The 15559-nt window shown below is 42.2% G+C and overlaps 1 protein-coding gene across 1 annotated transcript; it reads left to right on the top strand.

Annotated features, from left to right (window-relative positions):
- Positions 1–1239: 1239 nt before the first annotated feature.
- On the top strand, positions 1240–13618 carry LOC143990290 (interleukin-17F-like). The gene is made up of 3 exons (XM_077490349.1): positions 1240–1311; positions 5670–5869; positions 11439–13618. Exons 1-3 carry the CDS (start codon positions 1273–1275, stop codon positions 11647–11649), a joined length of 450 nt encoding a protein of 149 aa, XP_077346475.1. The 5' UTR covers positions 1240–1272; the 3' UTR covers positions 11650–13618.
- Positions 13619–15559: the final 1941 nt, after the last annotated feature.

Genomic DNA, 15559 nt, shown 5'->3' on the forward strand with positions numbered 1-15559 from the left:
ACTAATGCAGCGATCAGAAAAATGATCGCTTAGTGACACTGGCAAAAGGGGGTGAAAGGGTTAACTAGGGGCAATCAGGGGATTAAAACCATTATTGGGTAGTATATCGGGGTACCTAGCGCTATAAAAACCTGGCGGTGAACCTAAAAAATAACTAGCTACCTAGCGACACTAGCGACACTAATGCAGCGATCAGAAAAATGATCGCTTAGTGACACTGGCAAAAGGGGGTTAAAGGGTTAACTCTAGGGGCAATCAGGGGGTTAAACCTTTATTGGGGGGTGGTAGGGGGCTACCCTGGACCTAACACTAACTGCCCTGACAGTTTTTACTGTCACAACTGACACTGAATGCAGTGATCAGTAAATAAATGATCACTGCAATCAGTGACACTGTGACTGGGGGGGATCGGGGGGTGATCGGGAGGGTTTGTGTGCCTGTGTGTGCCTACGTGTTAGTGTAGTGTTGGTGCACACTTACTTTCACTTCTCCTCGTAGTCCGGTCAAAAAGACCGCCCAGAGGAGAATGACATCACTTCCTCCCTGCCTGTGTTTACTATACACAGTGGGAGGAAGCTTCTCATTCGCCAGGAGCGATCGAGAGGTGATAGCCAGAAACCAACGGCCATCCCCTCAACCCAGATCGCTCCTGCAGCGAAACGGACCGCCGCATCCAGCGGGAGGGGATCCGATCGAACCCCCCACCCGCTGGAAGGCGAGCACGTACATGTACATGCTTGTGCCTGTCGGTGCCATTGCACCGACGTACATTGCCATGCGGCGGTCCTTAAGTCTGTTTTTTCTTGGGAAGGCTGGGATTTAAAATGTGGTTTGGGCAGACATGGTGCACCATGTATAATACCCTAGTCATGCCCAGAGTACGTGTAAGTTGACATTAAAAAAATCTAGGATGCCAGGTACTCAGCCTGGCTCACTGCATGGCAGGTACCTAATACTCGTGAAATTCTCACATAATATAGGGCAAGTACATCAACAGGAAAATGTTAACCACCTGGATTTTTTTCTCCTTCTGTTGTAGTGGAAATGAAAGTTCACAAGTCTGATTATTCTGTTCATGTGGTAGCTTTTGAGGTCAAAATGAAAAAACTTGTAGAATGCATGTTGCTGCTGTGTAACTGCACCCAACCTCGAATGTGGCCAATGACATGTATGAGGTGTCTTACTAAGCCACATGAAAGGAGTGGCTTAGCTGGATTACTAATAAAGCCACACTTCTAGAAGACACCTTCTCTAACATCGTCCCTGCAATACATGAAAATGAAGCAGCTGCGAAAGGCACCATTACTGCAGGTAAGACAAAAAGATGCTTTTCACTATACCTGATACTTTGGAGAAAAAAAATATTTAGAGGGAGTCTATCATGAAACAAATCTGATAGCTGCCATGGGTATCTTGAACGTCTGGGTTGCCATCCTAATCAATACTTCACTGCTAAAAGTCACTGCATACAACTCACCAAGTATTGGGATGGCTGATATAAATTTACAGCATGTATTCTGGTTCAGGTAGGGTAGGGATGGCAGCCCCGGACCAAGCATCTTGAAAAACAAGTCAGCAGTTAGAGATGCCATATGTCGGTCCTGAGTTCTTTTTAGATATGCAGCATTTCCAATGCCATTGTTGTCTGTTATTTTTCCTACAGATCATAGTAGACTGATCGGAACATGTGCCACATAATGCCTGCTTAGCACTCAGTCCTAAATCCATTTTGTTCCCCTGGAACAGATTCTCCCTTCTCGGCTGCCACTTTAAATTTACAGAAGCAGGGTCTTTTTTTAAGAGATAGAACACTCAATCTCACTCTTCCAGTTCAGGAGATCTGAGTCACCCAACAGCTCCACCATGTACCTGCTACTCATAGTTCCGCCCGTGTTGGCCTTTTGATGTTTTATACTGCATTTCAGGGCTAATTTCAGAACTCCAGAACCCCAAATGGTTTTTACTCAGGTTTACATTAAAATTTACAATGAGTCAGTTTTTCAGTAGTTTATCTTGTCATGTCAAAGCCACAAACGCCAACGTCTGTTTTTCATTTTCGAAAAACAAAGCTGTTTGCTTAAAGAGCCAGTAAACAAAAAACGTAAAGATGCATCATTATAATAGGGCATGTTAATAAAAAATGCTTACAATTAAACACATTGGTTTGCTAGATTTGACATCTGTCATTGTGCATTCATCAACGATTTTATGACATGAGCCACGCGTGTTATAATGTGAATTTGTGGATGTGGAGGCAGCGTAATGATGGCAAACGTAAAACAGGATTCTGGGCTCATTTGCAATTTACAGTATTTTCAACAAATACGGAGCACTATTAGGCTTCTTGTACACTAGGCAGCTCCCAAACGTGAGTTTAGGAACTTTTGGCGTTTTTTGGCCATAGCTCCTAAACTCAACTCCATAAAAGCCTATGTGTCCATGTACACAGAAGCTTATAGCAGAGTTTTAGGAGCTGTTGGGGTTAGGTGAGGTTCAACCTCCTTCTCTTGAACACGGAAGAGTCGCATTCAGCATAGTTTTGACCACCAACCCTGAAAAAATGCAAAACGTGTTTTCCCATGGCCACGGTACATGAAACCTTAAATATACCAGGTTCTGTAGGGAAAGATTGGATTATTGTGAATAAAATGAATGGTTCGCAAGTGAATTTATAAAGGAAGCCAGGACCAGTAACATTGGCCTTTTGATAAATACAGCAACATTTACTAAGACCCCGAGACGGAGAGTTCAATGAGCATGCACAAAACAGAAATACAATGCTCAATAAATTACAGTAATTAGCCACCTATCTAACACTATATTATACAAGAAAACATAAAACATTTTCATTCCATACTGGATGCAAATGCATCCATTAAAAAGTGTACATATACTTTGTAATTCCAGTGGATCTTTTTTATTCACGAAGAATTTGTATATAGATTGCAAAATGCTATATACAGTGCTATAAACTATACAATCGCTAGCATATAATGCTTAACAAAAACATTCATGTAAACTTCATTTGTGCAAAATATTAAAAAGTTTCATATAAAAATGCACACATTTTTCAGAAATAAAGAGGGCATAGAAAAGAATCACCCTCTTTAAAATAATCACATTTTATTGATTTGGAGCCTGAAATGAAGACACACATTTTGTTTAATCCAGCTGTAATTACTAGTGCAATTTATAACTGCCAAGTGAAAGATATAACACCATGAAAAAAAAAAAAATCAAAAACAGAATTACTGAATTGGAAAAAGGTTCACCCCCTTATGTCAGTATTTTGTTGGACCATCTTTTGCTTTAATTCCAGCCTTTCCAGCATGCGCTGTAGACAGCAGTGCCTGCCTGTCTTTCGGCAAATATCCGTGATGCATCACGATTACTGCACACGGTTTTCATCCCAAAAATTCAAGCAGTCTTTTCTTGTGAAAAAAATAAATAAAAATTTAAGCAGTCAGTAGAACTCTATTTTTTTTTATTTTATCTGTTCTTAAAAAAAAGACAACACTCCCTGCTTGTAGCAAAGTGTAAACACAGCAGACAACTTAAAGAGGAGCTCCAGACTGACCCCAAAATACAATAGAGGGTCAGAGACTGTAGACATGATACAAGAGGGTCAGAGACTGCAGACATGATACAAGAGAGGGTTAGAGACTGCGGACATGATATAAGAGATGGTCAGAGACTGCAGACATGATACAAGAGATGGACAGAGACTGCGGACAATGTCCCCATAACGTCCCCCCAAATGACAATGTATGCCATTTCATTAATTATGGTTTATGTATTTCTTATTGTCTTAGTGATTGATTCACACCACAACTTCATTGATACTTTTTTTTTGTATGATTTATGGTTTTGCTCATTACTGCCCCACACATGCAATGCATGGCTGCATGTATGGGGCAGTGACGAGCAAAACCATAAATCATACCAAAGAGGGTATCAATTTCAAATCAATCAAGCTGTGATGTGAATCCATCACTAAGACAATAAACAATGACATACATAAACCATAATTAATGTTGAAATGGCATGGTCATGCCCATTGGTCACTTTAATGTTTTCATAATTTTGCAAATTTGCAGTCCACATAATGGTGCATCAGATATATTATATATAATATGTTATATTATTACTAGTAGTACTGTTGTCAGTGTTACTGTCTTAGCCCTTGTACACACGTTTGGAGATTCCGACAACCAAATCCGTCAGATCCGACGGATTTTGTCCGAAACTGTTGCATACACACGATCGGACAAAGTTGTCGGAAAATCCAACGTGATGACGTTATTTCGTTACGACGGGACTACGTTCACGCTAGTAGCCAATAGCTTTGGTGTAGGAATTTGATCTGAGCATGCGTGGCACTTTGTCCGATCGGAATTCTCTACACATGATCGGAGTATGTCCGATCGGAGCATTTTGTCAGAAAATTTTACCAACAAGTTGGAAAACTTGGTCCGTCAGATACCCCGACGGAAACAGCCGGATGTAGACCACACACAGTTGGAATATCCAACAAAACGGTCCGATCGGACACATTCCGTCGGAATCTCCGACTGTGTGTACAAGGGCTAAATAGTACACATCTATATAGGAAGGCTTAGGTGTATGCAACTTTTGTATCTACATAAGACACTGCACCTACCCTCCTGTGGGTTCCTCTTGCAAATCCTTGCACAAAGACTACCACTGCTGGCAGTTGTGTACTTAAAGGGGTGTATAACAGCTGTTGTGAGCTATAACAGCTCACAACATTTGGATCCTTGCACAAAGACTACTGGTCATCTGACTATGTATGTAGTATACTATACATGGGTAGGTAGGTTCCCAGCCCCACACAGCCAACCCTGTATACCACAAAGAGAAGGACAGGATTGGATTCACCACTATGATGATTCCACTTTTCATGGTCACAAATGATGGTGCTTTCCTTTACATGCCCAGTCCATTTTTTAAGCCACAAGAGATAAGATGGTGATGTGCTGTCCACAGAAGACAGCCCATTCTTTATACTACAATAAGATTGTGGTTGGTTCCCAAAGTAAGTACCTGATGATGATGATGATGATGATGATGATGATGATGATGATGATGATGAGTGCACTCACTGTTGGTCTCTGACTCCTGTCAGTGTCCTGCTGCCCACAGCAGCAGCCCATGAGGAGGACTGGAGGACAGAGGACAAATACAGCCATCTGGCATCTCGGGTCTCCCACAGCAGCCTGTTGTAAAGAGGACGGAGGCAGCCTGTGCACAGTGTGAGATGAGCCAAGGAGGAAGGCTCTGGGGCCTGGGTCATGACTCATCGGGAGTTGGGGGACACTCGCTCCACGTGTTTCGCAGCAGCCATCTCAACACGGCGACACAAGATGGCTGGGGATGATGTCAGCGGGGGTTGGGAAAAGAGGCGCAGCTAATGCCCATGGCTCCTTCGGCTGCTTTCGGTTCAGTTTAGACTCAGAAACAGAGCATATAGGGGCGCACGGATGACATTATCAGAAAATCAATTATGCAAGTTGTAGCATCGATCCCACATCGTGGGTGGTTGAATCGCGATGCATCGATGCTATGATTAATTTCAAACACTCCTAGGGAAAATGAGCCCTTAGAGAGACAGATTTATGTAATTTTCTAACTGAAGGCTCTGTTTTCAGATGATGCTCATTATGACCCTTGTACTGCTCACCTATCAGAAGAAAAATGCTACATCCTCCAACCAAAAGCAGAAGAAATCACGGGGGGAGAGATGTAAAGATTGCATCAATGTCCGGTTAGATAATCCACTATATCCCAACACACCTGTATTCGACACTAGAGGTATAAACGAAAGAGCCATCGTCACCTTTGACTACCAGTAAGTGTTGAATGTTTATCCCCCTAAGAGAGATGGCTAATTATGTTTTTTAAGGCTTATTATTCTAAATAATACAGAGCAAGAAGCAAAAGAAGGATCCATATGGAGTAGTCAAACTTTTGTAGAGGCCAGCCTTTATCAATGTAAAATTTGATTGGCTGTCATTCTGATGCTGATTTTAGTGGCAAATGTGGTAGAGGGAAAAGACCAGAGCAGAGCATATAGCAAATGCCTAAGATACATAGATGACATTTTTTTTTCTTAATGTATGCTAAGTTATAGGTCCTGTTCTTGCATTGCTTAGAAAATAATGCCAAATATGAATTTGCTCAGTCTTCACATTTCTGTCCATTGAGTTTTGGTCTGGGATATACAGAGCCCCATTGTAGCCATATACACATTTGTTCTCACAATACTTTGAGTACCTATGGGCCCAGGCCCAGCACAATGAGCAGGGTATTAAAAGGTGCAAACTTTCTAACAACAGAATAATTTAAAGCAGACCTATGGCCTCTCATTAAAAAGAATGTGCATAGTCTTCTAGTTCCCCCTGCAAAGTCCCACAAATAAATGTTGAGCATGCCAGTGAAGTCCACCTAATGCAGCGTACTGTGAAATGGTAGCAACAATATTGCACTGCTCCCAAATTTGGAGTTATCCCCCTCATGTGCATGCTTGTACCACAGAAGACTGAGATAATGTTGCAGCCTGTAACTTGTCATTCAGCACATGGCCACTGCTTTCTGTATTGAGGGCACTCTCTCTTTTGCGGATACCCTCCCGCTATGAGAGCTGCAGTGTCTGGGAGGGGGATCATGTGGGATACAAAGGAAGGATGATTTGGATTAGTTAGGGAAAAGGAAGAATTTTGTTTATTTTATGAGACTCATGCATCACATAGTTCAGTGGCGGCTGGTGCTCAAAAATTTTTTGGGGGGGGGCACAAACAAACTGAAAAGTACTACAAAAAAACTCCACCAATTGCAGCCTCACTGTGCCCATCAAATGTGATCATTGTGCCCCATCATATGCAGCCACTTATGCCCCCATCATATGCAGCCTCTTGTGCCCCATCATATGCAGCCACGTGTATCCCCATCATATGCAGTCACATGTATCCCCATCATATGCAGCCATTTGTGCCCCATCATATGACGCCACTTGTGCCCCATCAAATGCAGCCACTTTTGCCCATTATATGCAGCCACTTGTGCCCATCATATGAAACCACTTGTGCCCCATCAAATGCAGCTACTGTGACCCCCGCACCGCCGTCTGCCTGGCACTGACCCTATCTTGGTGGCGGGTCAGGTGGCGGTTCAGGCAGCGGGTGACAGCGGTGAGCTATAGGACAGCTCTGGTGTCCTCCATGCTTTCCCCTTCTCTCTTCTTCCGTCCTGCTAGGTATCCAATAGGGGCGCCTCTGCCTTCAGCCAATCAAGTGACGGGTATTAAACCCGTGCTTACTGATTGGTGGAGAAGCGGTTCAGTGTTAGAAAAGTGAATATTAATTTGCTTTTCTAACACATCTGGGTGGACTTTGAGAGCAATGCTCTGCGCTCCATGTTCACCTTTTTTTTAAGCCCATTAGAGCCTATGGCTCTAATCAGGTGCTTCAAAAGAAAACCCCCGCTGTAATTCAGGTGACCGGCATCCGAAAAGGGGCCAGATGCCTGAATAGGGGGTGGCAGTGGCGGCCATGGATAGATTCATGCATAGTCAGTCATATAAGGGGGTGGTGCGATGCACCCTTAATGGACGGGCCGCCCCCTGACATAGTTACTGAATTTGATACGTTTATATTAGTGTATAGGAGCCTTTAGCTATCTTTTAACAAGGTAAGAAATTATACCCAGTGGCATAGTGGAGGTTATTTACCAAAGGCAAATCCACTTTGCACTACAAGTGCAAAGTGCACTTGGAAGTTCAGTCGCTGTAAATCTGAGGGGTAGATCTGAAATGAGGGGAAGCTCTGCTGATTTTATCATCCAATCATGTGCAAGCGAAAAATTCTGTTTTTTATTTTCCTTGCATGTCCCCCTCGGATCTACAGTGACTGCACTTCCAAGTGCACTTTCAGTGCAATTTCAAGTGCACTTTGCACTTGTAGTGCAAAGTGGATTTGCCTTTTCGTAAATAAACCCCAATGTCTTCTTTCCTACATTCTATGTATAGTATTGTGGACATTTCAAATGGTATAGAAGACTGGAATTTAGGAGGGAACATCTTGAGGTTTGAAGGCTTCATTCCCAATGGGCCACTGTCTGTGCTTCACAGACACAGAGTGGTACAACCAAAGTATTTAAACAACCAGGGTCACTTGCTTAAATAGTGGGTCATTCCTCCAATATAAACGTTCAGCATTCCCCCTTTAGAGAAAAAAAAAACACCTCTGGAGAAAAGTTAAAAAATATTCAAACTTTTCACTTGGCTTCCATAAACATTACCTAAGCAAGGGTGACATCCCAATCCTTCCATTGAGATCCTGGGAACTCTGAGGTTCCCAAATCTTGTGGGGAAGATATTCCTACACCATGCCGGAGCTACTTCTCACTAAATTTGGAATACTCACATTTCCAGGATCTCATGCAGGTTTTTTTTACAGGTCAAATACAGGGATGTTACCTGGGTGGAAGGTCCACTATTGAATATATTGAATAAACAGACCTCTGCTTTAATTATATGTGATGTCCCCTGTAGTAACCTATATGTAACATAGGTGTCCTTTTTCTAAACTGCTGCAAAATACCGCTATTCAGTTCTCAGGCATTCTCAGAGGAGATTGCTCTCCTCTGAGTGCCCGTTTATGATGGTCTGTAGATCGCTTCTCATGTTGAGTTGAGAAGCGATCTACAAACGCCGGAAACTCCTGAGAACGGCTCCTCTCACTGTAATCTCGTGTGATGTAGCGGGATTACAGTATGAGGAAGTGTAAAATACAAAGGAACACTAATCACCACACATTATTCCCCAACATACTAATAAAATAATAGTTAAATTCCCCCTACACGATATACATTAACCTAATTATTAAAAAACTGTTTTTATCAATATGTAAAGATCATACATGTGCCTATTTAAATGTGAATGGGGTATAGTAAATTAATGTAATCCACATATGTAATGTAGCTATACACCATTCATATAAATGTAAAATACATTTATAATCATTAAAAAATAATTTTAATAAAGTATACAAGTATATTTATTAATAAATTAAAATAAAATATATTTCATAATTGATAAACACCTGTGTACAGTGGTGTGAAAAAGTGTTTGCCCCCTTCCTCATTTCCTGTTCCTTTGCATGTTTGTCACACTTAAGTGTTTCGGAACATCAAACCAATTTAAACAATAGTCAAGGACAACACAAGTAAACACAAAATGCAATTTGTAAATGAAGGTGTTTATTATTAAAGGTGAAAAAAAATCCAAACCATCATGGCCCTGTGTGAAAAAGTGATTGCCCCCCTTGTTAAAACATACTATAACTGTGGTTGTCCACACCTGAGTTCAATTTCTCTAGCCACACCCAGGCCTGATTATTGCCACACCTGTTAACAATCAAGGCATCACTTAAATAGGAGCTGCTTGACACAGTAAGGTCCACCAGAAGATCCTTAAAAGCTACACATCATGCCGAGACCCAAAGAAATTCAGGAACAATTGAGAAAGAAAGTAATTGAGATCTATCAGTCTGGAAAGGGTTATAAAGCCATTTTCAAAGCTTTGGGAATCCAGCGAACCACAGTGAGAGCCATTATCCACAAATGGCGAAGACATGGAACAGTGGTGAACCTTCCCAGGAGTGGCCGGCCGCCCAAAATTACCCCAAGAGCGCAGCGACGACTCATCCAAGAGGTCACAAAAGACCCCACAACAACGTCCAAGGAACTGCAGGCCTCACTTGCCTCAGTTAAGGTCAGCGTTCATGCCTCCACCATCAGGTAAAGACTGGGCAAAAATGGCCTGCATGGCAGAGTTCCAAGGAGAAAACCACTGCTGAGCAAAAAGAACATCAAAGCTCGTCTCAATTTCTCCACAACACATCTTGATGATCCCCAAGACTTTTGGGACAACATTCTGTGGACCGATGAGACAAAAGTGGAAGTCTTTGGAAGGTGTGTGTCCAAGTATATCTGGCGTAGAAGGAACACTGCATTTCATAAAAAGAACATTATACCAACAGTAAAATATGGTGGTGGTAGTGTGATGGTCTGGGGCTGTTTTGCTGCTTCAGGACCTGGAAGACTTGCCGTGATAAAAGGAACTATGAATTCTGCTGTCTACCAAGAGATCCTGAAGGAGAATGTCCGACCATCTTTTCGTGTACTCAAGCTGAAACGAACTTGGGTTCTGCAGCAGGACAATGATCCTAAACACACCAGCAAGTCCACCACCGAATGGCTGAAGAAAAACAAAATGAAGACTTTGGAGTGACCTAGCCAAAGTCCTGACCTGAATCCTATTGAGATGTTGTGGTATGACCTTAAAAAGGCCGTTCATGCTCGAAAACCCTCTAATGTAACTGAATTAGGACAATTCTGCAAAGATGAGTGGGCCAAAATTCCTCCAGGACGCTGTAAAAGCCTCATTGCACATTATCGCAAACGCTTGGTTGCAGTTGTTGCTGCTAAGGGTGGCCCAACCAGTTATTAGGTTTAGGGGGCAATCACTTTTTCACACAGGGCCATGATGGTTTGGATTTTTTTTCACCTTTAATAATAAACACCTTCATTTACAAATTGCATTTTGTGTTTACTTGTGTTGTCCTTGACTATTGTTTAAATTGGTTTGATGTTCCGAAACACTTAAGTGTGACAAACATGCAAAGGAACAGGAAATGAGGAAGGGGGCAAACACTTTTTCACACCACTGTATATATATATATATATATATATATACACACACACACACACATATATATATATATATATATATATATATATATATACACTTTAGATTGCTAACCTGCTCATTTTGGGGTGTGTAATGGTAGGGAATATGTGCTCTCACTGTATGGCTGCTCGGGGTGAAGGAAGGAAGTCAAAAGACTTCCTGCTTTCTCCAGAATACTGAGGCAGCTTCGCGCTTCTCTGTCTGATTCTCCACCTGTGAGATGGTGAATCAGAAATTGAGAATTCTGCCACAGATCGCCAGTGAGGTGCCAAGATCGCACCTTCTTACACTGGCCGTTTCTGTGAGAGTCAGTTACAGATTCTCACACTACTGCGATAATCAGTGGAGAACATGTTCTCCGCTGATTACCTCAGTTTCATAAACTGTTAATGACCTGAGATCAGCGAGACTCGGGATCGCCACTGATCTCAGTTTCATAAAAGGACACCTTAGTGATTTATTTGTATGCCATCAGGCCTGCTGAAGAGAAGTTTTCACAACAAACTATATTCAGTTATCCATCTAAGGCACTGCCAACTATGACTACCGTTTTTCAATACTTTACTGTCCTGGGACATGTACTGTATTGTCTTCTATAGCTGGACTTCCACCATCTCCAAGTCTCACCAGAACTTTTATAACTTCTTTTCATTCCCCACTGTTTCTGCAGCACCATCTCCAACCCTGGTGGAATTCCCAACCAAATCCAGGAAGTAAAATGTTCCAAAACATGCAGAGGCCAAGAGATGGACATGAATGCCGTCCCCATTAAAAGGAGAATTCATTATCTCAAGAAAGAAAATAAGATCTATGTTTTGAAGGAGATAACTGTGACAGTCGGCTGTACATGTGTCTACCCAGAAATCACAAAACAGACATGAACTGAGGACTGGGATGATACTAGTGGAAAATTAGCCCTCAAACGCCTCTGAAGGTTATAAGAATCTAAGTTTACCACATTGGTTCTTGTAGGTGAAACAACTGTGAATGACTGGCAGGTAGCTGTAAGACTATAAAGGTAGAAGTATGTTCTCAAATGAATGCTTGTGGCTTGAGCTTGGTGTAAGACTACAGACAGCTCTGTCACTAGGCTTTCTTGGAAAGTGTCAGTCACTGGCAAACACTGCCATTTTCCTAGAAAATAATATATTTTGCACATGCATCACTTTTGTAAATATAATGAATAAAATGATGTTACTAAAGCTGTATCTGAAATATAACATAAATAACATTATTAAATATGAAAATGTATTCTAAAGTATCTATGGTAAACTTCAATAGCTCAAATTACTCCTTTAAAACTCCAGCCAAAAAAGTTAATTTTGTTTTTGATAGTACTTTATTGTTCTTGGTTTGCCCCATTTGGGAAGATTTCCCCTTACTTCTTGTTAGGACGTGGGAAATTTCACCTGTGAGGACATTGTAATGATGAAATCCAGGCATGGATATTTTTACATAGTTATATTGGCCCAGCTCTGGACCCTTGTAACTATGGATATACCATATCTGTGGGCATTTGGCACTCAATTGGTCAGCAGACAGACCTGACCGCAGACATCCCCTGTTGCTCCAGCCCATCACCCCGCACTAACACACCCCACCAGCGTTCAAGCCCGCCACAGTGCACCATGTTCTCCCCCCGCCCTCTGGCCCACCAGACCCCCCCATCAAACCTGCACTTACCCTGTGCAGGTCACGGCTACGGCTTCCCTCCTCCATGTTCTGGCCATCACTTCTACTCCCAGCCAATGGGGTCTCAGGACCCGCTTCCTGATTGGCCCAGGAGAAGAAACAGGAAGACATTCGAAAATATTAATTTGCTAATGTCACACAACAGGGTGGGCTCAGGGTGCAGTGCTCTGCTCCCAGAGCCACCCTTTTTTAAGCCAATTAGAGCCTCAGGCTCTAAACATGTGCTTCTTAAAAAATAAAATTAAATCTCATTGAAACTCATGTGTCCGGCGCTTTACATGTAGATTAGGTGGCAGGATACATGAATTAGGGGGGGTCCCGTAGAAGCTAGAAATCACTGTAGTAGGCACATCTACCACCAATGATCTCCACTTGCTTCCGGATAACGTGTACCATGCTAAACAGTTGCTTGCTGCATTGTGAACACAGGAGGTTGCCTGCTGGGCATCGGGCACCATTCCAAGATCACTTTGTATCGGCTTAATGAATGCAAAGCATTCTCTGATTGGACAAGCTGGAGAAGTGGGACAATGCCATCACAAGCTCCACCTCTTCCAGAGAATGCTTTGAGTTCATTGAGAAAATGCAAAAAAAAATAAAAAATTCTTTGAATGGTGCTGAGCTAGAAACCTGTGTTTAGTAAGCAGCAGGGCAGCTTCTCAGTGCAGGATCCATACTCTAGTGGAGAACGATGTAGTAGTGCCTACTTACAGTGATTTCCAGCTTTCTTGATGGGCCAGGTATAGCGCATACATCCAGCTTTATTGATGGCCAGGTATAGCACATACATACACATTAATTATGTAAAAATATCCCTACTTGGAATTCATATTTAAATACAAGGAGGAAGGTTTAGAACTGTAGACAACTTATATATTGCTATCTGAGAATTCTTGAACTTTGACAATCACCGCCCTCATTTTTGAACAAGTGTCTTGGATACTAGTTTATGCCTTCCTGCAAATATACTCAAGCTGATCACAAAGCATGAAGGTCCACTTTTACTAGTAGATGCTCAATTACTCTTGTAAAAATAATAAAGCCCCTTCCCTCACCAGCATTCATTTAGATCTTCAGTTTTGTGTGTAGGTGTCTAAATCATGGTTGTCGCTCTCCTCTGCTCTCAACTCTCAACTGTATTACTAAACAAGTAAGAATGCAAGCTTTGATATTTGTAAAGTATATTTATTAAACTTTTAAAATAAAGGTCTTTACCAAACAGTTATTTCTCAATGTCTTTAAAAAAAATATCTGGAAAAAAACACTTATACAAATAGTGATAGCTGCCCGCACATCAGACAATCTGTAGATAAATGAATAAATAAAGTAATATAGTGCAGCGCTGATGAAAAATGTAAGCAAACCAACAGTGTTGGTGCATATAAAGTGCATATAGTCCATATAATATGGCAAAGAATAATGTGATTGTGAATCTGGATGAAATGATTGCCTGTAGATAATCCACCACCGTAAGGAAAGAGGCTTACCAGACAGGTTGAACCCAGCTAGGCATATGCCTGATGGGTCAACCAAGCTTTTGGTGTAACACACCCAAGGAAAGATACAGCAACCACGACTTCCAATATAGACCAATCTGGTAGGGAACCGTTAAAGTAGTGACATCAATAGGTATCCACCAAAGGTATGATGACCGAAATTCTTAAGCGGTTCCTCTCAATATGACATATAGCAAAATGAGAAAAATGGGGCCACAGTGTGATTCTGTTTTAAAAGTAAAACATTTATTGAAAAAATGATAAAATGGTCACTCACATTTGCGAAGACATTAAAAGCATATGAATAGAACCAAGTAACGCAGTGGCATCAGCAGAGCCCGTCGCGACGTTTCATCCTAATAAGGCACCCCAGAGGATGCTTTATTAGGACAAAACGTGAGTGACCATTTTATCATTATTTCAATAAATGTTTTACATTTAAAACGGAATCACACTATGTGGCCCCATATTGGAAGTCGTGGTTGCTGTACCTTTCCTTGGGTGTGTTGCACCAAAAGCTTGGTTGACCCATCGGGCATACGCCTAGCTGGGTTCAACCTGTCTGGTAAGCCTCTTTACAGTGGTGGATTATCTACAGACAACCATTTCACCCAGATTCACAGTCACATTTCTCAATGTCTTGACCACAGCTGCCACTCTTTAGGCCCAAATCTTTTTGTCCTTTACAACTGCTCTTTTTTTTTTTTTTAAAGAAACCTGATCCACTCAGCCTAAACCAATCATACAAGTACCAGTATGTTTAAAGGAACAATTCTCCTGAAATCACTAGTTCCTTGGCTGCCACATTGACACTTTTCAGTACTTAAGAGTTGCTGACCTGGATAAGGTATGCAGATAAGGACATATGACTTGGATGGTCACTATACTTATTCCAGGTCTGTAAAACCAAGGAACTAAAAGTGGTCCTCACTGAAAACTGTGATACAAATGGTCGGAGAGTTTGAATGGGCTTCTGGTCTGGTTGTCAATTGGGAAAAATCCACCTTATTGCCGGTTAATCCTCTTGGCAACCAGACCTGTGTAGACATCCCCAAATTAAAAATAGTGGGAAAATTAAAGTATCTGGGCGTCTGGATTGACAGGGACTTAAACCAATACCTCAGGGATAACATAAGTCCATTGTCAGGTCACCTTGAGGCGAGGTGACAGATGCACACCGTAGGGATCAGGAGTGCACCGCAAGGTTGTGGACCCTACGACTGACTGCTGCGGACGGGAGACAGGTCCCACCGGGGTTAGAGCATAAGATTCCCTGGGGCGCGGAGTCTAAGAGCCAGCAGGTGTTCACCAGAGCCTCGAGTGGTGAGGATGGACTTGGCTGCTACTGGCTCCAGGTCGCGACCCCCAGGGTCCCCCAGCTCACACCCACAGTAGGCAACAGGAGGATAGGGATGGTGAGGGACAAAGCCAAGGTCAGGGCCACAAGCAGACAGAAATAGACAGGGATACGCCAAAAGGTCAGGATCACAGGCAAACAGGGATAGTCAAAGACTAGCCAAAGTCGGTAACGGAACAACAGAAGAGCACACGGCAGGAAACAGGAAGCTGAACACACAAAGGAATACACAATGGTTGATCAGCA

This window comes from Lithobates pipiens, unplaced genomic scaffold (assembly GCF_037356315.1).
Source record: "Lithobates pipiens isolate NorthernLeopardFrog02 unplaced genomic scaffold, aLitPip1_a1.2 Scaffold_18, whole genome shotgun sequence".
NCBI classification, from domain to species: Eukaryota; Metazoa; Chordata; class Amphibia; order Anura; family Ranidae; genus Lithobates; species Lithobates pipiens.